This window comes from Camelina sativa, chromosome 2 (genome assembly GCF_030686135.1).
Source record: "Camelina sativa cultivar CO46 ecotype springtype chromosome 2, ASM3068613v1".
Taxonomy (NCBI): domain Eukaryota; kingdom Viridiplantae; phylum Streptophyta; class Magnoliopsida; order Brassicales; family Brassicaceae; genus Camelina; species Camelina sativa.
Window position 1 is genome coordinate 31,429,996 of NC_141881.1, and position 25,996 is coordinate 31,455,991.

At 33.9% G+C, this 25,996-nt stretch overlaps 4 protein-coding genes, 1 non-coding gene and 2 pseudogenes across 10 annotated transcripts; 2 read left to right on the forward strand and 5 right to left on the reverse strand.

Annotated features, from left to right (window-relative positions):
- The first annotated feature begins 2,395 nt into the window (after nt 1-2,395).
- Nucleotides 2,396-2,466, forward strand: TRNAG-GCC (transfer RNA glycine (anticodon GCC)). Its single transcript has one exon. It is a non-coding gene; the product is annotated as a tRNA-Gly (tRNA).
- Nucleotides 2,467-3,864: 1,398 nt separating this feature from the next.
- LOC104745331 (precursor of CEP6 pseudogene) lies at nt 3,865-4,400 on the reverse strand (annotated as a pseudogene).
- A 3,893-nt stretch (nt 4,401-8,293) lies between these two features.
- Nucleotides 8,294-8,812, reverse strand: LOC104757623 (precursor of CEP5 pseudogene; annotated as a pseudogene).
- Nucleotides 8,813-9,597: 785 nt separating this feature from the next.
- Nucleotides 9,598-13,241, reverse strand: LOC104745340 (uncharacterized). 3 transcript variants are annotated; one of them, XM_010466544.3, is made up of 11 exons: nt 12,752-13,241; nt 12,524-12,616; nt 12,206-12,286; nt 11,952-12,061; nt 11,724-11,859; nt 11,529-11,627; nt 11,265-11,352; nt 10,631-11,160; nt 10,319-10,513; nt 9,883-10,221; nt 9,598-9,775 (listed from the first exon to the last, which is right to left on the reverse strand). In XM_010466544.3, the coding sequence occupies exons 1-11, from the start codon at nt 13,049-13,051 to the stop codon at nt 9,683-9,685; spliced, it is 2,064 nt and encodes a 687-aa protein (XP_010464846.1). In that variant the 5' UTR covers nt 13,052-13,241; the 3' UTR covers nt 9,598-9,682. The 3 variants fall into 3 exon arrangements, with proteins under 3 accessions (XP_010464846.1, XP_019094609.1, XP_019094612.1); XM_019239064.2 differs by lacking the exon at nt 12,752-13,241 and having other exon boundaries at nt 12,206-12,282; nt 12,524-12,586; XM_019239067.2 differs by lacking the exons at nt 12,524-12,616; nt 12,752-13,241 and having other exon boundaries at nt 11,952-12,105; nt 12,206-12,282.
- Nucleotides 13,242-14,954: 1,713 nt separating this feature from the next.
- Nucleotides 14,955-15,749, forward strand: LOC104757632 (protein VACUOLELESS GAMETOPHYTES-like). The gene has a single exon (XM_010480389.3). The coding sequence runs from the start codon at nt 14,964-14,966 to the stop codon at nt 15,666-15,668; it is 705 nt and encodes a 234-aa protein (XP_010478691.2). The 5' UTR covers nt 14,955-14,963; the 3' UTR covers nt 15,669-15,749.
- Nucleotides 15,750-18,428: 2,679 nt separating this feature from the next.
- On the reverse strand, nt 18,429-19,635 carry LOC104745347 (uncharacterized). The gene is made up of 2 exons (XM_010466556.2): nt 19,006-19,635; nt 18,429-18,853 (listed from the first exon to the last, which is right to left on the reverse strand). The coding sequence occupies exons 1-2, from the start codon at nt 19,501-19,503 to the stop codon at nt 18,794-18,796; spliced, it is 558 nt and encodes a 185-aa protein (XP_010464858.1). The 5' UTR covers nt 19,504-19,635; the 3' UTR covers nt 18,429-18,793.
- A 3,756-nt stretch (nt 19,636-23,391) lies between these two features.
- Nucleotides 23,392-25,778, reverse strand: LOC104745358 (wall-associated receptor kinase-like 21). Of its 4 annotated transcripts, none has more exons than XM_019239073.2 (4): nt 25,129-25,729; nt 24,886-25,064; nt 24,705-24,749; nt 23,392-24,619 (listed from the first exon to the last, which is right to left on the reverse strand). In XM_019239073.2, the coding sequence occupies exons 1-4, from the start codon at nt 25,227-25,229 to the stop codon at nt 23,520-23,522; spliced, it is 1,425 nt and encodes a 474-aa protein (XP_019094618.1). In that variant the 5' UTR covers nt 25,230-25,729; the 3' UTR covers nt 23,392-23,519. The 4 variants fall into 4 exon arrangements, with proteins under 4 accessions (XP_019094618.1, XP_087349055.1, XP_019094616.1 ...); XM_087492929.1 differs by having other exon boundaries at nt 23,392-24,616; nt 25,129-25,675; XM_019239071.2 differs by having other exon boundaries at nt 23,392-24,616; nt 24,886-25,778.
- Between the last annotated feature and the right edge of the window lie 218 nt (nt 25,779-25,996).

Sequence of the window (25,996 nt, forward strand, 5' to 3'; positions counted from 1 at the left end):
ACAAAAAAAAAAAATTTGATTACTAATATAATTAATGGGTCTTCATTTAATTAGCATTATATATATTTGTTGTCAAAAAAAAAAAAGCATTATATATTTTTCGGTTTGATGAATTTGATATGATCAAGATTAATATACTTTATTTGAAATCTTATATAACGAGTTCAACGTTAATAAAATGAAGCAGGGCCGGTCCATAGAGCAATCAACTCAAGCAAAAGATTAGGACATCAAACAAAATTAGGGCATTTTTTGTAAAATTATTATAGAGTTTTTATATATATCTAAAGATTTTTACAAAAATGTGGACTTTAATATAAGTGCAAATCATAGTTTTTGAGGTTAATTGTTAGTTTTAGTTTTGATTTTTTCCATTTTGAGGTTAATAGTTTACTTTGTTAAACTATTAGATAAATCTTTTCATCAAAACTAATGTTTTGATTTTGATTTGTGTTAATAAATTTTCAAAACACTAAACATAAAGTCTTATATACCATTAGTTATAATTTTTTGGTAATATATAAAAGGGCATGTTTTTTAGTTCGGCATAGGGCATTAATAAATGTCGGACCGGCACTGAAATGAAGTAATGAACTACGTACTGCTTATTGTTCTCGTAATGAAAAGAAAAATGAACCCTTAAATCCTAGATAAATTATGAGAAACAACGCGATTCAATTGAAGTTCAAGACTTATTGATTACAATTACGAGAAAACACACAGCGAAGAATACATAGAACCCTAGCTGATACACGTCGACGTAACCACAAACAAACATAAAACATCTTACTTTGTCATAAATAAATGTCTTATACGAACATACATCCCAGCCATCTTAGTTTGTCACAACATATGTATATTGTTAGTGACCAATTCCTGGACTGTTCCCGGGTTTGGTAGGCCGAAACGCATCCAAGGAATGATCTTCTGTCATTAACTTGCTCGACAGATTTGAGCCATGGCGGCCACCAAGTTTCTTCGAGATATTTATAGAGACTCCCGATGAATTCAAAGGTCGACCTTCAACGATGTGAGAATCTTGAATGAAAACCAGCACTATTAGTAGTAGTACCAAGCTAGTCATCAATGTGTATTTAGCCATAGTAGTGATGAGAGTGTGTTAAATTTTCAAGAGTAAACGAAACTAATAAAAGAAAAAAAAAAGCCTTAGGAGATATATTGATATGTGAATAAGAGTGTACATGTATCAATGGCTTCAACTCTAGATGGCTATTTATGGAGAAGAAAAATGACTAGCTAGCTGGGCTGGTGCATGTGAAACTCCAACAAACAAAGCCAACAACTTATTTATTTTTAATATTTAAGGTCAAAATATTCTAATATTTATATATGGAAAATAATTAGAGTTTGGTTATATAAGTTCCAAGCTTCTGGGAGAATTCCCGTGAATGGAGTTCATAAAATATCGAACAGGGAAATGGCGTTGCTATAGAACATTCGTCTCTGAATGAAATATACATGCATATATACCCTATACCAACAAAAATTACAAATTAATCATCCTTTGAGCTGTAACTTCAAAAATAAAATTATACTGTACATGTAGAAAAACTGGAGAAGTGACCAAAAGTATTTATATTGATATAGAAAAAAAATGCTTAATTAACATTTAACCAACATAAAAAGCTGTAACCACCAGGTGGTGTATGTTATAATTTATCAGAGATATTGCACAAAAAAAAACGAGTACTTAAAAATTTGCAATTTTTTCCTTTGAATCAATAGAATATCATTAAAGAAAAAAAGGTACATGATGAATTCGGTAAATATTTGAACCGAATAACACAAAGCATATTCTTCGGAACTAGTTCAGACCAAATTGAGGTGAATGTGGTCATTCGTTAAAAAGTGTAAGAAAATGGGTGCACGTTTAGACTGTCATGATTCATGAAGCAGCTACGTCCTTTTAATTATACTATATTGTATATACACTCTTTAAAAAAAGTTTCTTACATAAATTTTTTTCATTTTCTCAGGCGATCTCGTGATGCAAGTTTGACAATTTGCATTAAATTAGTGTATTTGTCGACTGCACATGCATGGGAATCGTTTATGGATCTTCCTGTTCCGGTACTTTATGGCCAGACCTATGTCGTCATATGCATATGAACTAGTTGTAAAATTATTTATAATTTGTAATTATACTTCATGAGTTTGACATAATGTGCTCATAATTCTCGTTTAATTTAGGTACGAAATAAAGTAGTAGATTGTCAGTAATATTTATATTTCATTTAACCATGATTCTGTTAGCTTACAGTGTAAATAATTAGATGATTTGATAGTTTAAACGACAACAAAAAAAAACGATTAAACTGTTTCAATTTACAGAACTACAACCATTATCAAGTTAGATATGATAACCAACCATAAAGCACCAGTGGTCTAGTGGTAGAATAGTACCCTGCCACGGTACAGACCCGGGTTCGATTCCCGGCTGGTGCAATTTTTTGTTTTGTTTACTGAAATACGAAAAGCATATCGCTTTTTTGTTTAGTGTATTCCGCGGCTCTGGGCATATCGCTTTCCAAGATTTTGTTTCAAAAAATGACAAAAATATAATATTCACAAAAAAAAAAAAAAATTTGTTTGGTTGGCTATAGACTTCGAGAGTATCCATCAACAAAATAATTATGAATCTATATGATGAACTAATTAAGATGATGATATCACAAAAACTGTTCACTATTCACTATTTATGTTGTATTATTTGCAGCATCATTTCAACTTCCACTACAATATAAAGAAAAACAAAAAAACGGGTAAGTAAGTATTTTTTGTATAAACAACTCAGTTAAGTCATTTGAAAAATACTTAGGTTCACCCCTAGGGATGAACTTCTCCATTCACCCATTCTTCTCTCAGCCAATCAGAATCTTCCATCTAATATTTTATTTCAAAAATAAATTAAAATTAAATTAAAAAGCAAACCAAATTAAGGAAACAAATTCTGTATAGTTTTAATTAAGAAAGTTAAATATTGGCTTGGTTTAGATTTTTAAACTTAGAATAAAATTATATCGGTTTGGGTTTACAAATGAAGTGGTTAAAGTTTAGATTTTACAATTAAAACAAAATTATATGTCGGTTTGGGTTTACAAATGAGGTGGTTAGGGTTTAGATTTTACAATTAGAACGAAATTATATGTCGGTTTGGGTTCACAAATGAGATAGTTAGGGTTTAGATTTTACAAGTAGAACAAAATAATATGTCGGTTTGGGTTCACAAATGAGATGTTAGGGTTTAGATTTCACAATTAGAACGAAATTATATCTCGGTTTGGGTTCACAAATAAGATAGTTAGAGTTTAGATTTTATAAGTAGAACGAAAATATATGCGGTTTGGGTTCACAAATGAGATGGTTAGGGTTTAGATTTTATATATGTCGGTTTGGGTTTATTATAGTGCGGTTTAAGTTTTTTAATTTTATAATAATGTATACAAATTTTATTGTCTTATTTTATTAGGAGGTGAATGGAGAGGTTCAAGTCAAGTATTGTTCGAGTCATTTTCCTTCTCCCTAATTTTGGAAATCTTGAAGCCTTTCTTTTCTTAGTATATTCACCACCAAACTTTTTATTTAGAAAGTGTACGTAGTAGTAATTAATTAAGCTATCTTTTTATTTATTTAATTATTAGATATTTAAAAATTCGTCAAAACCGGTCTTCTTCGTGTGCTTTGGTATTCAACCTTTTGCACATGATGGCAAGTATTAAGAAGCTCACTACGAAGTATCAACTAGGTACATATTAACATGCAATCGCATGCAGGAAATTAAAGTTCTTTAACAACAAAAAAGTAGTAGTATATATATTATGTCTCGAATGAAGTAATTATAAATTAAACACAAAATCGTATTTAATTTTATTAATGATCTGGAACAATGCTTAAATCGATCCACTTACAAGTGACATGCTTTTAAAAACTAAACTACACACACTATATTAAAACTACACTTGCACAATAATTTAAATTTCATATTAATTTAGTAAAAACAATAAGAAGTACGCTAAAACCTTTTCTAAACATTAGGCTCATTGTTCTTGACAGAATGTCCAACGCCGGGACTATGTCCTGGTGTCGTAGGTTTAAAGTCATCTTTAAATCTTTCAACATTTTCTTTATCCTCCTTCATCTTATGACCAATACCCGGGCTGTTACCCGGAGAAGTAGGTGCGAAATCCTCAGTGTGCCCGACTGTGAAATGGTGATCATGATCGTCTGTTTTCCGCAGCTGTCTTGCGTCGGTAAACTGTATATTATAATATATCGTCGAAACAAAGAGAATACTAAGAACGATATAAACTGAGAGTTTCATGCTTAAAAAAAACGGTATAAGGGGGTTCGTTGTTTCAAGTGTTTATGAGAGAGGAAGGTTGAGAATTTGGCTTATGGTTTAAGTTTGTTCGAAAGATGTATCGTTTTTATAAGTGTAAGTGAGTGGAAACAAGGAGCATAGTGATTTCATTTGGACCGTTCATGCAGGAGCGGACCTAGAAAAAAAAATTAGTGGGTGCAGATTGCTCTTAGGTGGAGTCAAACACTTCTCCTGTGACCAATTCCAAGGTAAACTCTAATCAGTTTGCCACTTTTCTTATTCTGCCTAATGTAAAATTTTTTACGTATTTCTATACTTACTGGGGGCAACTGCCACCACCAACGTCAACGTGGGTTCGCCACTGTGTTCATGTATCAGTTTTTCATAACTATAATTATGCATAATATGAATTTATAAAAAAAACAGAGGCGTAATAGTATTAAACATATGCTATAATAGACAATCGATATATGGACGGCATATAGCCAAGCTGAAAAAAGGAGAATTTAAATGTGTCAATTGGTATCTTTTAAGGTAAATATAATATCAGAACGTCGGTGTCAATACTCAATCATCATAAAACTATAACTGAATTTTAAATTTATATGTTCAACTTTTGGCAATTATAATAGTAAGCAAAACAAATAAAATTTTATACGACAAAATCTAGGCGTGGGGTTTTCGGCAGAGGTCCTGAATCTCCCATAGTGCTAGCTCCATTGTTGAATATACCAACTTATACTCGTATTGTACTAACATTTATTTTTGTTAATTTCCCTGTGATAGAACATGCTTGGTGACAAGAAAAAGAAAAAAAAGCACAACCGGAACATACTATGTATATTTTTCAGAAGCTATCAATTAGACGGAAATCACAAATATATATGAACGAAAAGATATTTTATCTGGTCCAATCAGAATTTAACTATCGTTTTATTATATATTCAAAATGGCTATTCATAATTAGTATGAGAATGAAGTAGTATAAATTTCCAAAGGCTAATTAAGTTCTACAAAAGCCGCCCTTCCCTAACCACAGAAAAGCACTGATGTTAGAAGGACACCTCTCCCATCTGGCTACCTAACTACCTCCATAGATAATATATCCAAAAGCTTTATATATACTTTACGTAATTTATCAAAGAAAATCATACAAATCTTGTAAGAAATCCCGTTTTTAGTTTGCATTTTCAACTTTTACAATCTTTCAGAATATGAAAATTATATATAAAGATGGTTGTTGGGAATTGCAATATACTTTCTCATATTTAGTGCTATGTGCATGATTTTCTCTTAAAAAAAGAAGAGATTTTCTTTAATTTTAAATTTATTTAATTTCTTTAGTAACAAACATGGTGTTAAACAAATCAATACGCGTTCTAAAACTAGTTGGTTATATACTGCAAAATTGCAATTCCTGAGATGCCCTAGCTAGTTGTATGATCATATTCTTGACTTCTAAAGTATATTATAAAATTGAACCCCACGCATAAATATAAGATCTTCTCCACTACCAAAAAGGGTTGGTTAACATCAGGTCAGATTTTTAGAAAAAAATTCTTCGTACCAAAAAATTTGTAATCATTATATATACCTCCCCTTAATAATTATATCAACTATCGTACGTATTTATATCAATTTGGCTTCTAGAACCGTTTTATTATTTTTATGACCATAATTATGAATGTTTATGACCATATATTGGAGTATGAGAAAGCACTCTAATATTTGAATAAATACAATGTATGTTTTCTACCTTCTTTAGTTTTTTAAGTATGCATAAATGATAAATGTATGTGACGTTGGAAACTAATCTATTTGAAGTCCTTTTTTTTTGTTCTGTATTTTGTATTCTATTAAGTATTGGTAATGCATATGAAAACATACACTATCTATTTTCGAAAGAATTTTTATATTAAATAAGAAAATCGAACTTATTTGACAGCAATAAGTCAGTTATTTTTTAGTAAAAGATTGTATACAGTTGATTTAATCAAACAAATCGATCTTTGGAAGTAACTAAATCATATCTATTACACGAAAATTTTTTAAATCGAAATGTTATTACGAAAATCGGAACACTTCACATATTGAACCAATATGTGAGAAAATTCTCTTAAGATACCTTTAGTGATAAAAAAAATACGTACTTTTTGTCGTATGATAAAAAATGTCGGCATGTGAAAGTTTTATATAGACACTTGTTCTCCTTTATTTTGTCCGTCTATTTAAAACCATTATTAACTTATAATGTGTCCGACAACGCCGCCATGCTTGTAAGATTAAAGCCCAAAATGATTACTTTCAACAATAATTAATCAAAAAACGAGTGAGAAGAAAAAGTGAGTTCGTGAGTGAGTGAATCAAGTCAAAGGCACCATCGCCATCAACTTAACCACTAACTCCTCCCCTACCACTCACTCTTTCTTCGTTGTCTGTCAGTATTATTATTTTTAACAAACGTATTTTTTTTTATTAGCAAATAGGTCTAGACCCAATTTTAGATAAATAAATAGAATCTTAACCTATAAAATCAAGAGTGCTTACTACAGCCTAAAAATCAAATCCTACTTAGTTTTTTTAAAGCAAAATATACTTAAAATAATAAAATGATGTTCTTAATCCATGTTTATTTTTTTTGGTTTGGATAGTTTTTGGTTGATTACGATCATGGATTATTGATTTTATTTTGATACAACTTCGGTTCAGTTTGATCTGTTTCCCTTAATAATAATCTGTAGACGCTATTGCCCCAAGCTAGGTTATTCATTCTTCTGTTAACATAACTTTCGTTTATGCTAACTATTATCGCTTTTGTATTATAGGCCTTATTAGTCATCAGTCATCACAGTACAGTGATTGTATATTATCATCTGCGACTCACCACAAATACCACGAAAAAAATACATATCTAATCACAATGCATGTAGATGCATACGTATTTCCGATCTCCGTAAGCATGACATATGGACATAAAAAGAAGTGAAGAACAATCAAATGATGATTTTCCATTATCAATTACTATATGAAATATACATAAAGTTGAAAGAAAGAAAAACTTGTGTTTAGCTGTAATTCGTGCTATACACTTACCGTCAGGATATCCCACAATTTTGAATATTCGGGCTATGCAAATAAAAAGTATATGCAGCTTATATAATGAGATGTTGAAAAGTGAAAAGGCTAATGTTTTTTTTTATTTGGTTGGTTCCCACACGCAGGGAAGTCCTTTGAAGGGCCTACCATGCATAGCCTTCGACCACAGATCTTTTCCATTTCATTTTAATTTTCAGTTTATTCATGTATTAAAAAAAACTATAGTTAAGAAACTGTTAGCTATAATTAATTACAAGAAAAAAATATATAAAGGTGTTTTGTATAGTACGAACAATTATATATAAAAAGAGAAAGCCATTGATTCATAATGATAACAAGCTAAAAGTCAATACATTTATATAACAATCTCAACCATCAACCTCACGGTTACTATTTAATCATGATTCTTATTTAATAATAACACCAACGTACCAAGAGATATGTGGTCAGTTAGTAAGTCCTAAGTGAACAAATTACTAATAGATACACTCTAATCGCCGCAGAAGCAGTGCCTTTACTTTATCACCATTCAATATTAACCCAAGAATTACACAAGGCATTGAACTGTGTATATAAAAAGGCATAAGATATTTATTTACCACCCCTTTGTAATCGTATCGTATGGTCTTTTTGCATGCGAGCGCATGATTATTGATTCTTTCATATATATGTTAAAGCATTTGCATGTATATATATATATATATATATATATATATATTATATATATATATATATTATATATATATATATAATGTTCTAGGCTGGTTAAAATGATTTGTATATATATATAATGTTCTAGGCTGGTTAAAATGATTTGTATATATATGTAATCGTTTCTATTCAACGACGATCGACTTGAAAAACATAACTAATTTTATTCCACGAAGCAAATCAAAGAAATTTTGAAACGAACAACATTATTAGCAACATATTAATTTATACATATATGTGAAATTGCGTGAAGATGGTTAAGTGTGGGGTAAACTATGGCCAATGCCAGGGCTATTGCCGGGCTTTGTAGGCCTGAAATCATCTGTCCCTTTACCTCCGGATTGTGACGATGGTGGTGGTGGCGGCGGCGAGAACTGCATTGCCTTATCATCGACCTTGAGATCATTGAGCACCGCCATCATCATCATCTTGCTATCATCAGGACCATCATTAATCTTATCATCAGTTTTCATGTCTTTTAGGGTTCGTCCATGGACGCAATTGAACCCTAGAAAAAACACCATCATTAGAAAAATACAAGCGTACAATGTTTTCTTTTGACCCATAGACGATTCCATTGGAAGAAAAATGGGTGATAAAAAGAAAACAGAAAAAAGAAAAGAAAAAACTATATATTGTTTCTAAGGACTCTGAAAATATTAAAGAGTGTGTGATGTGAAGTAACACTTGCTTCTAGGGGGGCATTTATATAGAGATTATACCTGCTGCTTATTGCCCATAAACTAATTAATTAAGTCGAGTTTATTACAAAGTAGGTGGCAGTGGCATGCTATAATATTCTTCTTCTAAAAATACAATGACCGGTGCAAGAAAAACATGCAAATAATTGAATCAAATATTTAAATTACGTTTGACAGTACTCTTTTTTTTTTTATATAAATATATTTGTATATATAATTCATATAAATATATTTGTATATATAATTCGAGAAGGAAAATGATTCAGTATAATTTACGTGTCGGAAACAAAATTAAAGATATACATTCAAAATGTTCGATTAAATATTTACGTTAAGATTTTCATTCAAGAAAAGACAGAGCCAAAGCTTTTGCTTTACAACCTTAAAGTTGGTCCGACTCCGAATCAAAGCCCTAGCGGTTCGGAATACACTCTCCAAGTAGGCAATTAATTACCTCTTAATTATTTTATTTTCCTTTTCCGTCTCTTTTCTTTTAGTTTTTAATTGCTTCTTTTTTTTTTTTTTTTTTGGGCAAATTTTAATTGCTTCTTTTATTGTGCTTTTTCCCTTGGTACTTTTAATATCTTTGTTATGCTTCACATAATAAAATAAATGGGCTTTTCATCAAGGCCCATATCTGCATCTATTTTTTTCCTTCATTGCTAAAACTTATTTTTTTTTCTCTCTCTTTTTTTCACAAGTGTATGATATCTGTGTTAAGTTAAGATGATGTACAAACACAACAAATGCAGAAATGAATAAACCAATAATATAACTCATCCAAATTTAAATAAACCGGACACGGTTCTACTCGGTCTAGTCGGGTTTGGTTTTAACCAAAGAGTTGCTGAATCACAGCCTCAGCGTTTCCATTGTATTGTGATAGAAGTTCAATTGCATCAGACCTCGGCAACGCCAGAAATTCCTGAAACCATCTCTCTCGTCACTATATATAATATAATGTAACCAAAATCCAAAACGATCGAAATATAAGAAACTGATCCAAAAGTCTTGAGGATCTTGAAAACGTACCATTACTTTAAGAATTGCACTTTCTTCCCACAAAGCTTCTCTCGACGAAGTCTGAGTCATCATCAAGCTGCTGCTTCCACCATCTTCTGATGTCATGGTGCTTGAAGACGTCGTCGTGACTTGAGACGACAAGTTTGTGTTGCTAGCTCTATTTGATCTTGATTTGATACCACCGATCAAATCAGTGTTCACTTCTTTCAATGAATCTATCTTCAGGAGATTGTTGAACCGGTCTTTACACATCTGAAGCTTGAACCACTCAGTATGCGTGTGAAGCGTCGCTTTTATTATTTTCATTAGCTTTGGTTCTTCGATCCCAAGCCTTTTACCGATAGAAACCTTAAAAAGAATGGCAGAAACAAACACCAGTTGTTCGTTAATCTTTCTAACATCAGACAAAACCAGAAGAGATCAAAGCTCAAAACATTGTTGTTACCTGTAGCGTATTTGCCAAATCATTCAAAGGCAAATCTTTGGGTGTGGTTCCGTCCGGTTGAAGTAAAACTAATAAAGTCTCCTTTAATGTCTTCAGTAAAGACTGGTCATTGGCTGCTAAGGGACCTAAGTGAGAGCATGCAACCTTTAGGGCTCCATTGTGATCACCAGCACTCACCAGCTTCAGAAATTCAACCTGTACATGTACAATATAAACAGTTTTATCTTCTGTTACTAAGCAAAACGAAGAAGTTACAAACAATATCTCTTAGGGGAATATACAGAGAACTTTAAGTTGTTCGTGCACCCTTACCTGCTTGAGATGGAATAGTAAACCCGGATTTTTTGTGAAAAAATCTGGATCCATGGTGCTGATTTCGTAAATAGCTTCGCCTGCCATTCCTCTGCTAACCAGTTCCTTCAGTGCCAAGGCTATCTCATACTTGTCCTCTATAGGGTTTATGCCTGACTCGGACTTGGCAAATGAAATACCAGGAAGACAATCCATTTCAGCAGTACGCCCACACCATCTTTTGCGTTTATTCCTCTCACTATTCAAATGGGATCTAATTCTAATAACAGCTTTTGTATTTTCACATTGATTTGACCAGCTAGTGCTGCAATCTTCACAAGCGCTGGTTGGTTCGCTGCCGTAACGTGTGCCAACATCAACTCCTTGTTCGCTAGACATTTCAGTATCATCAAGCATGCTCTTGTTGCTATAATTCTCAATATCTGAATGTTGACTTGTGTTGAGATCAATTTCCGAAGAACAATCTCTTGATAAGCTGCGGCCCACCTCCGACTGGTTGCGTTTGGCAGGACTTCTGACCATTTGCATCTCTGATTGAAAATTAAACCGATCAGAAATTCATTAAAGCCAAAAAAAGAAAAAGAGGTAGAATCATGAAAAAGGATCTTGAAACTGCCTAGGGTTTATCACCGACCTGAATCCACAATACCCCTGTATATGCAGTACTCCTTAACAAGTTCATCAAGAACCGAAACATCTAATCGCATCCTGCACAATTCATTCTGCAAGAAGTAGAAGCAAGAATTAGGCCGCAATGCAGATATATAAACTTACACAACAATAATAGTAAGTAAATATAGTATACTAGTTAAGCCCAAACTAGTGTGTTTGCAAGAGATACCACTTAAACAGTGTAATGATGATAATTGAGAATAAACATAGGACGGAGGATTGTAACCTGGAATGCCTGGAAAAGGTCACCTTTAGCAAATTTCATGCTATCAACAGCACCTTGTCTAGTGAGCTCAACCGCATGAGCAAGAGCCTGTATGTCCACCTGAAATATGATATTAAAAATCAGTACAATGCGTGTTGTAGACAAAATCACATTTCAATTACAAGATGATCAAGAAGCTAGCTGCGTGTTGTTTACCTCATCAAACGGTGGTACTTCATACATGCTTTCAGGAGGAGTGGCTGGTGCGTCACGTTCCTCCAGGAGAAGTCTATGAGTGAGATCAGAAACTGCGGAGGAAATTCCTTGGTGAAAGCAAAATCCTTTATGTATGCTGGTAAAGGTAGAAGAAAGGATTAATAAGAGTAAGCGAGAAAAATCACAAGAGATAATAACAGTGTTGAAAAAACGAATATAGCCTCTTACCTTATCAGATATCTTAGTGTCATTGAGAAAACTGGATCATATGCTTGTAAAGAAGCTCTCAGAACAGATGACATCAGTCCAGCCATTTCATACCTTCTTTTCTCTGCCCACTGTAGAACAGAAAGCGCATTCCTTATAATCCAAAATACAAATTCTGCATGATGTATAAGCAGCGGTTCAAAAAAAAACATAGGAGATTCTGTGCCCGCAAGATCAGATAATATCCTAAGAAAAGCAGAAAGGTGGTGAAATACCTCGTTTGCTACTGGAGAGTTTACGTCATCTTTATCATAGATGAGTGCAAGAAGAACATGCTTGAATTCCTCATAAGCTTCCTTGAGATATAAATATGCAGAGGTCAGAACTTGATAGATTGAGAACTCAGCAATAAGAAAAAAAAAATACCTCTCTTACAAGGAAGAAGATGATGAATCAATAGAATAAGATAGATAAAAAGAAGGTTGTTTTATTCTATTTTAACTTCATATACGCATTAGTGACAGTAAAATCGGAGCTAAAAAGCATACACACACAAAGAGAGCAAAAGAAGAAGGGATGGAATATTCCAGTACCGGGTAAGCATCAAGAGCACAGGGAGCAACACAAGTCCTCAAACAAGCAATTGCAGCCTCATGTGTTCCTTTTCTCAGCAGCTCAATAAATTTCTTCACAGGGAAAAACAAAATTGGTTTAAAATCGATCCTAGACTTTACATACATACACTCTTATCCCAATATCCAGCAACCCTAACTAAGAAGAAACGAACCAAATACACGGATTGAGGGAGGAGATTAACAGACCTGTTTCTGGAGGCGAAATAGAATACGATGATCATCGAGGACGAAAGGAGCGTGAGAGCGAAGGATGTCGATGGCGGTATCAATGTCACCGGATTCAATCGAGTTTCGGATCCGACGAATGATTAATCTGGAGTGATAAGACGAAGAGGAAATAGAAGGAGAGGAAGGAGACGATGATGATGATGGAGATGACGGTGAATTGGTGGCGGCGGAGGCGTCTTCGACCAGGTTTTCAGAGCTAACGAAATCGATGATGAGAGCATCAAGCGCTTCCCAATTCACAGGTGTGTTGTAATCCATCTAGTATATATTAGTTTGTCTTATCTCTTCCTCGATCTTTTCTCGTGTCGGCGCCTGAGAATCTGCCGGCGATCTCAGAGAGCGTGGGATCGATCTCTTTGTCTTTTGGGTGAAAGGAAGTCGTGAGGAAGAAACACAATTTTACAAAATCCAAACCCATACTAAATAATAATTTAATAAATGCCACGTGGCGTTTTCGTAGATTGGATTTACACTGAAATTTATATTAAAGCCCATTATTATTTTCTGATGGATCGCAACTGCTAAATAAAAAAGCCCAATCGCTTAAACATTCATAATGAAGTCTCTTTGGTCCAATGATATGTTGGGAGGTTAGTACTTTATAATTTATAAACATTGGGGTGTATTGAAACCATGAATTTGGAGAATTGTATGGAATTTAAGAAATTTAGAATTCTGATAGATTTCAGGGAAGTTGATATGATTTATGGTAAAATTCTTTCAAATCCCACCTACAATTGTGAGATTTAGATTTATGTATTTTTAACTAAAATTTTGTTATAACTTTGGATGATTTTAAAATATTTACAACACATACAAAAAAAAACTTTTTCTTAATAAAAGGCAGACTACAAATTTTATGCACAAAAAGCATGAAGAGTAGAATGAGCTCTACGACCAGCTTCTGTGTGATAGAAGTTCGTTAAGTCGATGTAACCAAAGGGTTTGAAGACTCGTGGATGCTTCTCGTCAATAAGTTCTTTTGGTGAATCTATGGTATGCTTTTGGAATCGTGAACAATCCTGCTGAGTATCTCTGTTTGATATATATATATATATATATTTTCTCTTATACTTTTAAATTTCTGAACTTAAATATATAAGCATTTCAATTTTAATATATAGTTTTATTATTGAGTTTGCATAATATGCTATTTTTAAAATAATTAAAAAATAAATATCTGTCAGTAAACCGTTAGTAACGGCAGACATTTTTCAAAACATGCCGTCGGTAATTTGTCGGAGTTCCATCGCTAAACTGTCAGTAGTTTTGGTTGTCCGACGGAAATTTTCGGGTATTGTTCGGTCGGTAATACCGTCAGAAACATAACTTCGATGGATGTTCGACGGGTTTTACCAACAGTTTTACCGACAGATCAACCGTTGATATGTCCATTGGCTATCTATTGGTAAAATGCCCATCGAAAATCTGTCTATAATTACGGACAGATTATCGACGGATTTATTTTACCGATGCTCTAAAACCGACAAACGTTTCCGTCTGTATCTCGTCGGTAATAGGTGTTTTCGACGGCTAACTGACGGATATGTTCTTCGGTTTTAAGCTGTTTTCTTGTAGTGGATGCATACATAATTGAAATTAGCAATGACATCTCATGTCTTCAGTTGTGGTGCATAATTGACCTTGAATAGTAAATAGAATATAGCAAATAGTTATCCACTAGTCACTTAAAATAAAAAGAAACAGGTCCTCACAAAAGAGGCTGACCATACAACAAGCATACATAAGTCAATCAGTGAGACAAATGTCAAGTAAACTGCTTAGTGCTCTACCACGTTGTCACGATTGAGTCAGAGTTATTATTTGTTGGAGTACAAGTGAACAATACTTTATATATTTGTGTAACCACAAGTGAACAATACTTTATATATTTGTGTAACCACAAGTGAACAATACTTTATATCTTTGTGTAACCACAAGTGAACAATACTTTATATCTTTGTGTAACCACAAGTGAACACAAAATTTAATTATCTGAAATCGTCTAAGAAAAAGTCATATATACTTTGTAACTATACAACTTGAACATACGTTATTAATTATACTTGTTTGCCAAACGGAGATTTGAAATGGTCAAAATAACATTTTCCTTTTATACCACATTTCACTCTAACCATTCTTAAGGAAAAACAAACAAACAAACAACGAGATGTCCTCCTCGAATGTAGAACAACACGTAGTCCATCATAATACCCATACCCATCCATTAACGAAGGTTGACACATATGGTGATTTCACTTGCGGTGGCTGTAAAACCTACGGCTCTGGGAAGACCTATCGCTGCGTCCTGTGCGACTACGATCTTCATGACCATTGTGCTACGTGTCCCTCCACCCTCCTCACCTTTATGCATCCACAGCATGAGCTCAAGCTAGTCGTTAATGGAGCAGAACATATGTGCGACATCTGCCATGGATTGGTCGAAGGATTATATTACAGTTGCGAGGCTTGCTGTATAAAATTCCATCCACTCTGCACAGAGCAGCGTCAGTTTTTGAGGTACGTGCCTCACTCGGCTCATCTCTTAGAGCTGAGTCAGTGTGGAGCGAGCAACACATGCATGGTTTGCCGAGGTGCGATATTGTCTTGGCGGTATAAGTGCGATCTATGCATGCTTGATGTTCACGTGGAATGCGTTAATTCCTCTACACCAGCTGTGACAGAAACACAAATGGATTTGCACACGCTTCAGTATCCCCAGCCTTATAATGACGAAAGCGAATATAAACACAGCTACGAGCAGACAAAAAAAGGTCCAAGTAAAAGAAAAAGAGTGTTTAGATTTTTGAAAGATTTTACAGTGGAAGTTGTCTGCACTATAATCTCTGAAATGGAGGCCGAACTTGCCCTTTAGCGCCTTGCTTTGAAATGGCACGTCTTTAAATACGCCATTATGTTTTATTTTTCTGTTGTTTATGTTTGCTTATGTTTTATGTTTATACAATAAATTCAATCAAACCAAAATTCATTGATAGGAATCCAAATAAAATTTATAATAATTCATCAATTGCTTGTTTAATCTCAGAAAATTGGATAACAATAATACAATATCATTGGGAATATATAGACCAATTAAAAACATGAAATTATGTGTACCATGCATTTAACGAAATGTTCCTGCACGCTTGTTTGGACAATCAAGTCTGAATACAAGAGCTCACAAATCTACGGTTATTCGAGATATTTGTTTTTTAGAGCAGCCAATATATTGGCCAGTTCTCTCGTAAAACAAGTTCTTAGTTCTTAAATTTTTGCATATGGTTTAAGTGATTATTTTCTATAAAACTTCATTGAAAAACCTAACGGCATGACATTGTTCTAATTTTATCTTATAGAAATTCATTGAACAATTTTAATATATCATGTTATATTATTACTAATTCAATAATAATATTACGTGCACATCTAATCCACTAGTTTAGCCAACTAGCCAATGTCAATTAAACTGCTCTCCTACCATCGTATAAGTTTCTGACGACTGAGTTAAGTTATTATTTCCATTCAGGATCCACAACTTCCATTCAGGATACCTTCCTCCACCATTGGTTTGAAAGCTTTCAGGACATCTAATGCGACATTGTCTTTTCTTTTAACTTGATCTATTGGATCTTGTATCGTAATCTATTAACCCTCCTGCTGTACCAAACTCTATTATATATATCCGATATCTATTTTTTTTTTTTTTAAAAGTTATTATTTCGTAGCAGTACAAGTGAACAAAAGTTCATATATTTCTTACCACAAGTGAAAAACATTATTATTTATTTGAGGTGGTCTAGTTTTTTTTTTTTTTTTTTTGTGGGATTTTAAATGGGTTACAATTTCCAAAATGGCGCACAACTAAATTTGGAGATGTTACGTGAGTTTTTAAGGTAGTTTGATGAATTTATTATTATTTTTTATTTTTGAAAAAAAAAATAGTTTGTGATTTAATGAGATTTGAAATGGGTTTTTAAGAGATTTGTTTGTAAGGGTGAAACTTAAATGGATTATATTATCGAGTATTTGTATATGAGCTGCAATCATAAACAAAGTATTGTGGGTCAGAATCTTTCATGAAAGTTTCATGAAACTTTCGTCTTTACTTAGCTTGTAATGTTAGTTCGTCTCTCTTGTTTACTAGATTAGTTAAATATGCAAGCTAGCTAGTGTGTTCATATCTAGTTATAACATTTGAAACTAATTAGTTGGTTGTTTCTGTAACTTTCAATTTTAATATTTTGTTAAATTTGATGATGCAGATTATATAATAGAGTTGTGGACCGTCATATAATAGAGTTGTGGACCGTCATCGTAGAGCCTGCTGTCGGCGGTTAGAACAGGCCGGGAGATCTGTTCCGGATCAGGTGAGGCGTTGAAGGTTGAACCGGAGTCGGATTTCGAATGCTTCCGATAAGGGTTCACTGATCTCATATTTTATCCATTTGTACCTGTCCAATATTGTATGTTCCAAGGCCTTGCCCAATTAAAATTGGGAAGGCCCATTAGTAAATATAAAATATTCTATTTTAAAAAAAAATAATAATAATAGTAGAGTTGTGTGAAGAAAAACAAAATGGTGGGTAGAAAGAAGAGAACCAAAATATGTGACAAAGAGTCACATAAGGAAGATTTGATGAGCAACTTACACGAACCTTTGATATCTGAAATACTTTTTCGTCTTTCTACTAAGGATGCTGTGAGAACAAGCCTTTTGTCCAAAAGATGGAGATATCTTTGGCAAACGGTTCCTGGATTGGATTGGACTTAAGCCTCTACAGCTTCTCAAATATCGATGCTTTTTTGAATTTTGTTGAAAGGTTTTTTGATTTCCATAGGGAGTATTCATGGATACCCAAACTTCGGTAATATACAAATACTCGATAATAGAACCCACTTAAGTCCCACCAAATACTCGATAAGAGAACAGAGAAATGTACAGTCTCAGAGGTTGAGCCGAGAATTTGTTTTTATTGCAAAATCGTAATTTGTTATTATTTTTTTTACTAATCCTTCAAAAATACACTCTGGAGGTGGGATTTTTTAAATAGGATTTTCCTTACAAAAATGTACCCAAAGTCTCTCACAATCACTATTATGTTTTTCTAAAAAAAAAAAAATTTAGTTTTGTATAACTATTCAATAACAGTGGATTTGAGATGTGATTTTAAAATCACTAGTTGAATAACAGATGATTTTTTTTCCTTCTTTTTTTCAACTATTGGGCCACAACTGGCCGGCCCATTAGCCAAATTCCTACATTCGTAGGAGCCGGGACTCGATCCCGAGTGTGATGGTGTTTTCTACAAATGGATTTACCTCCTGCCACTGCACTAAGATCACTTCACAACATATGATTTTTTTTAAATCACAAATCCTCCAAAATCCTGTTTTAAATACACCGATCTAAGTGGAGGTTTTAGTTTAATAATTGTAAATATATATATAAATTTTTTATAGTCAGTGTAACCCCCATCATATCAAACTTTTGTAAACTACTCGCTCGCTGTATATTTGGGAAAACTGCAATAAAGAAATGCTAACTTTTTGTATGACTATGAATCGCTGATGCATTAGTAGATAATGCAGTCAGCGAGAGAGAAATTGAACTTGAGTGGTAGTAACTAATAACAAATGGACAAACAAGAGATCTATAAATTAACTTCCAAGACAAAAGACATACTATATATGAATTACTTCAATTTTTTTAAAAACTGGAAATTAAAGTTTCTGAACTACTCAAACATTCTGTTAACTTCCATAACATAGACTGAAAGACAGATCTAATAATCCTCCTAGCTCACCCGTTAATGAAATAGACTATCTTCGTAAGCAACACATAACTGCATTTTTCCTTTTTTTTTTTTTTAAATGACTTTTCAGATCTAAGATTAACATAAATCTAAATAATTTAAAATCTGGAAGCAACCATTGTTCCTAAATAACTAAAATAAACAAAGTGAAAGCTTTTTTTTCTTTTCTTTTCTCTCTATTAGAGCTTTACATACTCTTCTTCATCTCCCTGCTGCAACTTGACCCTTCTCTTCCACCCATTGCTTCCTAAATATTTCCGGAATAAAACAAAAGTATACTTTTACATAATCCAATTAAGAGAGAAACTACAACTAATTACACGACTTTCATTGTCACCATGAAACAACAACTAATTACACGTCTTTAATTAAGCCAGAACAGAGAATAATAAAAAGTACCTGAGATTGTTTGTTATTGTTAATCATATGAACTTCATTGTTCTTAGACCCAACATGGGCCCTCTTAAGGCCCAAAAGCCCTTTCCACCTTCCCTTAGAAGAAGAAGAAGAAGAAGAAGAAGAAGATGAGAAGATGGGTGGCTTGAGAGAGAAGATGTTGGTAGCATCACGTGGTGGACCTGCTTCATCTTCGTCTTCTTCAACGAGAAGCTCTTCTCTCAGTGTTCTCTGGACTTGATTGGTTTCCTTGAAAGGCAAAAGCTTTCCTTTAGAGAAGAGTTCATCAGCTGGCATCATCGTGTAGTTTGAGACAGAGAACTCGAAATTATCAGAAGAAGAAGAAGAAGAACCCTCTGGTTTAGAGAGAGGGCTTGATCTCGTCGTCTTGGTCGTCGTCTCAGGCCTAATCTCAACGAAATCGTTAGAGAAAGAGATTCTAGGACTCATACCACCATTACCACCACCACCATTGGAGTTGTACATTTCTAAGCATGCCATTAGAGAGACAGAAGAGCTCGTTTGTGTCGAATTATAAACTCACCTTTAAAGACTCTTTCAGACAGACAGAGAGAGAAAAAAAAGAGAGAGAGTTAATTCTGGTAGGGACAGTCAAATTGCACAGAGAAGCCTTGTGTGCAGTAAAGGGTATTATATATATACTACTCAAATTACTCATTTAGTTTCTTCTTTATGCACAAAAGATCAATGATGAAGCCATAATAACCAAAACACTAGTTTAAATATTACTATATCTTGTTTTTTATAGAAAAAAAAAAAAAGAAAAAACTTAGTTGCTACAGTGTTTTTTATTCTATATTGTGAAGAAAATATTCATTTGATTGTTTTTAATTTTATTAGTGTGACTAGTTTATTATTTACTGTTTGGACAAACATTTTTTTTTGAAAATAACTTATTTATCATCAAACCAATCTGTACAGTACTTGAGAGCTGGTGATGTCTAAGACACGTGTCAATTGGCTGTTTGGCTATTGGAATTTTGGACAAAAAATAGGCCCAAGAATTTCTGCTGAGACACGCTCCCATACAGTTGCTTATATTTTTATTTAAAAAAAAAAAAATAATAACACATGCAGCAGCAACCTGTTTCATTTATTTTTCTTGTTGGTATAAATATTTATTTGCCATTGGTTTAACATATTGTGTAGTGTTTGAATTTGGTTTTTAATGTTTGGTGTACACTCTTAACTGCAACAATTATTTTTTACTATTTTATTTTATTTTTAGCTTTTAATACTATTATCTTGGATAATATGAAGTGATATGCAATTGCCAAAATGTCAGGTCGTGTACATCAGTACATATGACAAGATATTTTGTCATAAAGTAATAACTGTGTTTTGTTTCTTAATTATCGAATTAGTTAACAGAAAACAATATGTGTTCGGTAACTAGTGGTTTTTATTTATTTATTCAGGGGGAGGCTAACTAATTAAAAACCATGTTTTACCAAACTTAAAACACTTATGTCTCAAAAAAAAAAAAAAAAAAGAGTTAAGCAAAGTAGTAAATTCGAACACTAATGTTAAGAAGTTGCGAAAAGTCTCCGACTTGCTTTGTAAAAAAAAAAAGATAAATATATACACACGTACACATAGATAAGTATAAATATTAATATAATAGTATTAACCATTTACTATTAACATATCATATACCAGCATAAAGTTTCTGCGGGTGATTAATTTGAAGGCAATTTAGGATGATTCCGAGAGACCTCCTTAATATAGCTTAATATAGTACATACTTGCTTATTGCTACGTATTGAAGTAAATTGTAGTAGTATAGTTTTACACTAATGTTTTTTTTTTTTCTTTCTCAACAAAACACAGAGGGGAACCTATTTAATGAGGATTCACTAGTAACACTGTAACAGGTTATTATTAATTACGAAAAATATAAATGGTCAACCTGCGCATTTACTTTCAGTTTTTTTCTTTTTCTTTTCTAGTGGTTAATGGAAAGATCCGCTCCTTGGGTTAGTTTATTATTCACTTCTATGAAGAAGAGCATCGGGTAAATAGATATATAATCGTGGGTCCAAAACAAAAGATTCAAATTTGAATAATTGATAAAACTTATAGTATATATTAGAGAGATAAAATATGAAAATAAATGAGGGGGAAAAGATATAAAAGGAAAGTGTCATAGTAGCCAGATTTGGAGAGATGGCATCTCTTCCACGGAAGTGCCTTTGAAAGCTACGTCACTCTCTTTTTCTCGTCAATACGCAAAAAAAAAACAAAGGGTAATCAATGAGCCTCTGGGACAGCCAGAGTGTCTCTTCTCGTATATCTATCCTATCTTCTCTTGCAATAAATTCGACCAAAGATTGTTAAATTCGTCAAAGCATGCATCCTCCTTTGTAGTCGTCTGTCTATATGTGATTTCTAATACTAAGTAATATCTTATTACTGATATAAATCATTCATTGTTTTATTTTTCCTTAAATTAAAAAAAAAAAGAGAGGAAAAAATACGAACCATATATAAATCTTGCTCTTGCAGCATTGACTGTGGTTTTGACTCAATAGTGAAAAGAAAGGTTTATATTAGCTGGCGATGCCGACCATTTCGCCTGACCCTTGCACGTGCTTCTCTTCTGCATCTCTCTCTCATTCTATATATATATTACTACTATATACTTTACACACACTACTCTTGCTCATATTCATATATTAGAGTTGCATGTGTATATTTTTACAAGTACATACACACATACAATAAAGAGACCCAAGAATATTGCTATTACTGACGTGAATGTAAGAGTAGTAACCAGCGTATCTTGGTCTAGTTTAGTGTGAAAATCACATTTTAATCATATCAAAGCCATCGCCTCCTCCATCATTATTTTAGTTATCTATCTTTCTTGTGCGTATTAAGGTTAACATTACATGGGCACGTTAGAAGCTTCTATTTTGCTCCCATAGACTACTTTCTTATCACTTTGTTTATGATTAACTCGTAGTAATATTATTTGATGGAGCATCTTCTAGCCCTTCTACTCTCACTCTCAAAATACTTTATATTTAATGTAATATCTTCTTATGAACCATCTCGGTTATGTTAAAAGTTAAAACTATTTGAAGTCAAAGAGGACATTGGTTGTCAATCACATGGTTCAGAGAACGCTTTTCTCAGGTGATGAGTGGCAGCAAGTGGGTTTATGCCACGTTTCGTTTTCACTATAAAGCCTCTCTCTCCTGCTCTCATCCGCATGACTGGTCAAAGATATAGTTCTCTGTTATTTTCCAAAATAATTGATTGACCTTTTTGGAAATACTCCAATACTAGATAATTTTGTTGTCGAACTTGGAATTTTTACCTTTATAATAAGAGCTGAAATTCCAAATGCTAAAATTTATTATTTTAGCTATCAGAAAAAATATTCCGAGCCACTTATTTTATGCTCTTATTACTTCCCAAAAGATCATCCACTCTTCAAATAAAAATTGGAATTTATGCACTAACAGTCCCATTTTCATATGGGATATCCAGACCTTGGTTTCTTAAGTACGACAAAAACTTTCTATTATATTGTAACGCTTTGTCATTCATGCTTTCATACACATTTTTTTTTTAAAACAAATCTTTACAATCATTTTTTTCCAACAATCTTTAGAAACATTTAAGCATCATAAATATATCAATATTATGAAAATATTGCTGGTATACATGTTTTAATTAGGAATATTTACTCCTCTATAAGAGATTCTATTTTTTTGTTTGTCCTTGGGAGGATGTGAAACGTTATTAATGTTACTATTACTTATTAGTATTATAGTGCGTGTGATATATACTGATATACATAGATAAGATAACCACGTAAAGGATTTTTTTTTTTTTTTTTTTTTACTATTTTCTTAAGTTTATAGTTGTAAGATATGATAATGCGCGATAAAAAAATTTTGGGTCCATAAAAATGTAATTACTAATTAATTCATCGAAAGCTGTTCACAGGGTACTACGGAGGCGTACGTGCGGGGTTACAATTGTTTTATTCAAAAAATTTACCGTACAAAGCAACGAATAAGAAATTTCTTCGTAGTTTTGTACTATTAATCAACGAGTAATTAAATTAGTTTTAACTTAATACCACCGATAAGATAAGTAATTTAAAACTAAAGTCTTCAAAATGGTCGGCTTCGGATAAGCTGACAAATGGAAGCAATGAGCTGTCGAGAATTAGTTGGACTATGTGCTGCGTATCTTCCACTGACCATATACGATCCTTCCTTAATTACAGTACTTTACTTTAATTCTTTTCTAAACACTTACAAAAGCTTTTTGTGTCACATTGTAAATTCTCAAGGCCCACTTCGGAGGACCTCTGTAGAATTGAAATGGCCCAATATTATAGCCCATACTACGTCGATAAGTTTTTTTTTTTTTTTTTCCATGTTGTGGGTTTCCCTCAAGAGTTTTACTTCATACACAAGGAACAAAAAAAAAAAAAAAAAAAAAAAAGACTGAACTAATCTAATCTCCTGGAGCGACTTTCACACACTGGGAGATGATCTTGTCTCTTCATATCGGTTTTTGGACTTCCTTGACTCTGTACCAAAGTACATAAGCTTAATCCGTTGGAGATGTTCCGTAACTTCTATCATTGTAGGCCTCATGTTTCTATGAAAGGATAAGCAGCTAAACGCCAGTTCAGCTAAGTTGTGGATAGAGGCAAACATTTTCGGATCGTTGTCTGTTTTTAAGCAGGGATCGATGATATCTACCATACGCCCTCTTCCTATCCTGTCGATCGCAAGAGAGGCTAGATTCACTTCGGTGTAGGGACGAGTAAAGTCTATGACTTTAAAGCCTGATATGATTTCCACGAGAACAACTCCAAAGCTATACACATCGCTCTTGTCCGAGAGCTGAAAATCTTGGTGATACTGAGGGTCTAAGTATCCTGGAGTGCCTTGCGGAGCCGTGGAGATATGAGATGCTTCGAAATCGGTGGACATGCCGACCCTAGAGAGTCCGAAATCAGAGATCTTGGAGTTGAACTCGAAGTCGAGGAGGATGTTGCTAGATTTGATGTCCCGGTGGTAGATAGGTGGGTTTACAGAAGAGTGGAGATGTGCGATTGCGTTTGCGGTTTGAGACGCAATGGCGAGACGTAGCGGCCAAGAAAGCGGTGTTTGACCTCTCTCGTGTTGTAAATGCTGAGAAAGCGTTCCGTTTGGCATGAACTCATAGACTAGAAACGGTTCTCCATCGGCGATACAACAACCTAAGAGACGAACTAGGTTTGGATGGCTCACTGAGGAGAGAAGCTTAATCTCGTTCACGACTTGGTCAATACTCGTAGTGTCTTTACGTCTAAGACGTTTTATAGCGACCCATGAGCTATTAGGGAACTCGCCAGCGTAGACTGTTCCGTATGCTCCAGTTCCAAGCTTGTTCTTGTCAGAGAAACTATCAGTAGCTTTCTCAATCTCTTTGTACGTATAGAAAGGAACACTAGAGTTTCCAGCTAGCTCGCAAAGCAAGCGATTCGCGATTGAAGATGTTGTTGTCAATGACGCAGATCGCTTGTGTCGGAAGATATACGTAAACATCAAGACCGCCAGTACTAAAACTCCAACCAAAACCCCTACTATATATAAAAACATAAACACAAAACATTCAACTTTTTAAGACTTCACTAAACTGAACAATATGATTAGAAGAAGTTTACTTACCAGTACCAAAAACCACGAGCTTGTGTAGTCCTCTGTGTTTGGCAACTAAAATCATGAAAGATAATTTATCTTTATTCCGCGAATTTTGAAAAAGTCAATTCCACGTGTCTATGTATGATTGGTTACTTCCTGTCGGTAAAAAATTTGAAAAAAAAAAAGAAAGTCAAAGACGGGAACGAACCTAATCGGCGACAACCACCAGGCACGGTGAAGGCTTCACCGGTAAATCCATCACGACAAGTGCAGCGATGACCGAATCCACCATCGGCGAGTTTGACATCCGTACAATCAGCGTTCTCCGAGCAGTTCGCGCTATTACAACTATTCTTAAGCCACCAATCAAGCTTGAGCCGACCCAAACTGAAGGAAATATCAGATTTAGTATTCTTGGAATCAGGCGTAATCGAAGAGAACCAATACTTACATCCACTTCGGTTCAAAACGTCTCCGATACTCATCACATCGACGGCGGCAGTTGTTGTCTTCGTCGTGACTCCGTCGAGACAAGTAACCGGAGATTTGCATCTGCTTATATTTAACCGATCTTCTATAAATTTACGGCGGATTAAACAATTATACGACTGTTCCTCCTTCTTGCATCCTTGGACGAGAATTATGTTCTGTAAATACGACGGAGCCATGTTTTCTCGGAAGAGTTGTTTTATTTTACTGATCTTGCGTTTGCAAACCGGCGGGACTGTGACGTAGATGTTGGAGTTGGTTACTTCCTGTACCGAGAATTCGCCGATTACCGCATCTCCGGTTATCTTGGAGCAGTTGAATCAGATCGGATAACCGTCGGAGAAACCGAACGGATAACGCAGCGAACCGGTTTGGCAATTAACCGAACCGGTGGTTTGTGTAGCGATGGCTATAGTGGTTAAGAAGAAGAGGAAGAGGAGATACGGTTGGCGAGTTTCTCCCATGGAGAATAAAAAAAGGAAGAAGAGAAGATTCTGATCGATTGTCCTAATAATGTAATCGTAATGTAATATCTTTTTATCATATTTATGTTTTGTTTGATTGTTTCGTTACCACCGGTTTGAGTTGACCTTTATCATCTGTTCAATGTTCAGACTTCAGACTAATCGTATCGACTACTAGACAGAGCTGTGATGATAAGGGGCAGTCTTGTCATTTTGATTCAACGTTCCCTAATCATTTACGTACTTATAGGTGATTGATTCCATCTAAACTGCAAAAGATATCATGGCACTAATTCACCTCCATCGATATTAAACACAGATTAATGTGTAAATGGAAATAAAAAGTCAATCCAAACTATTTATTGG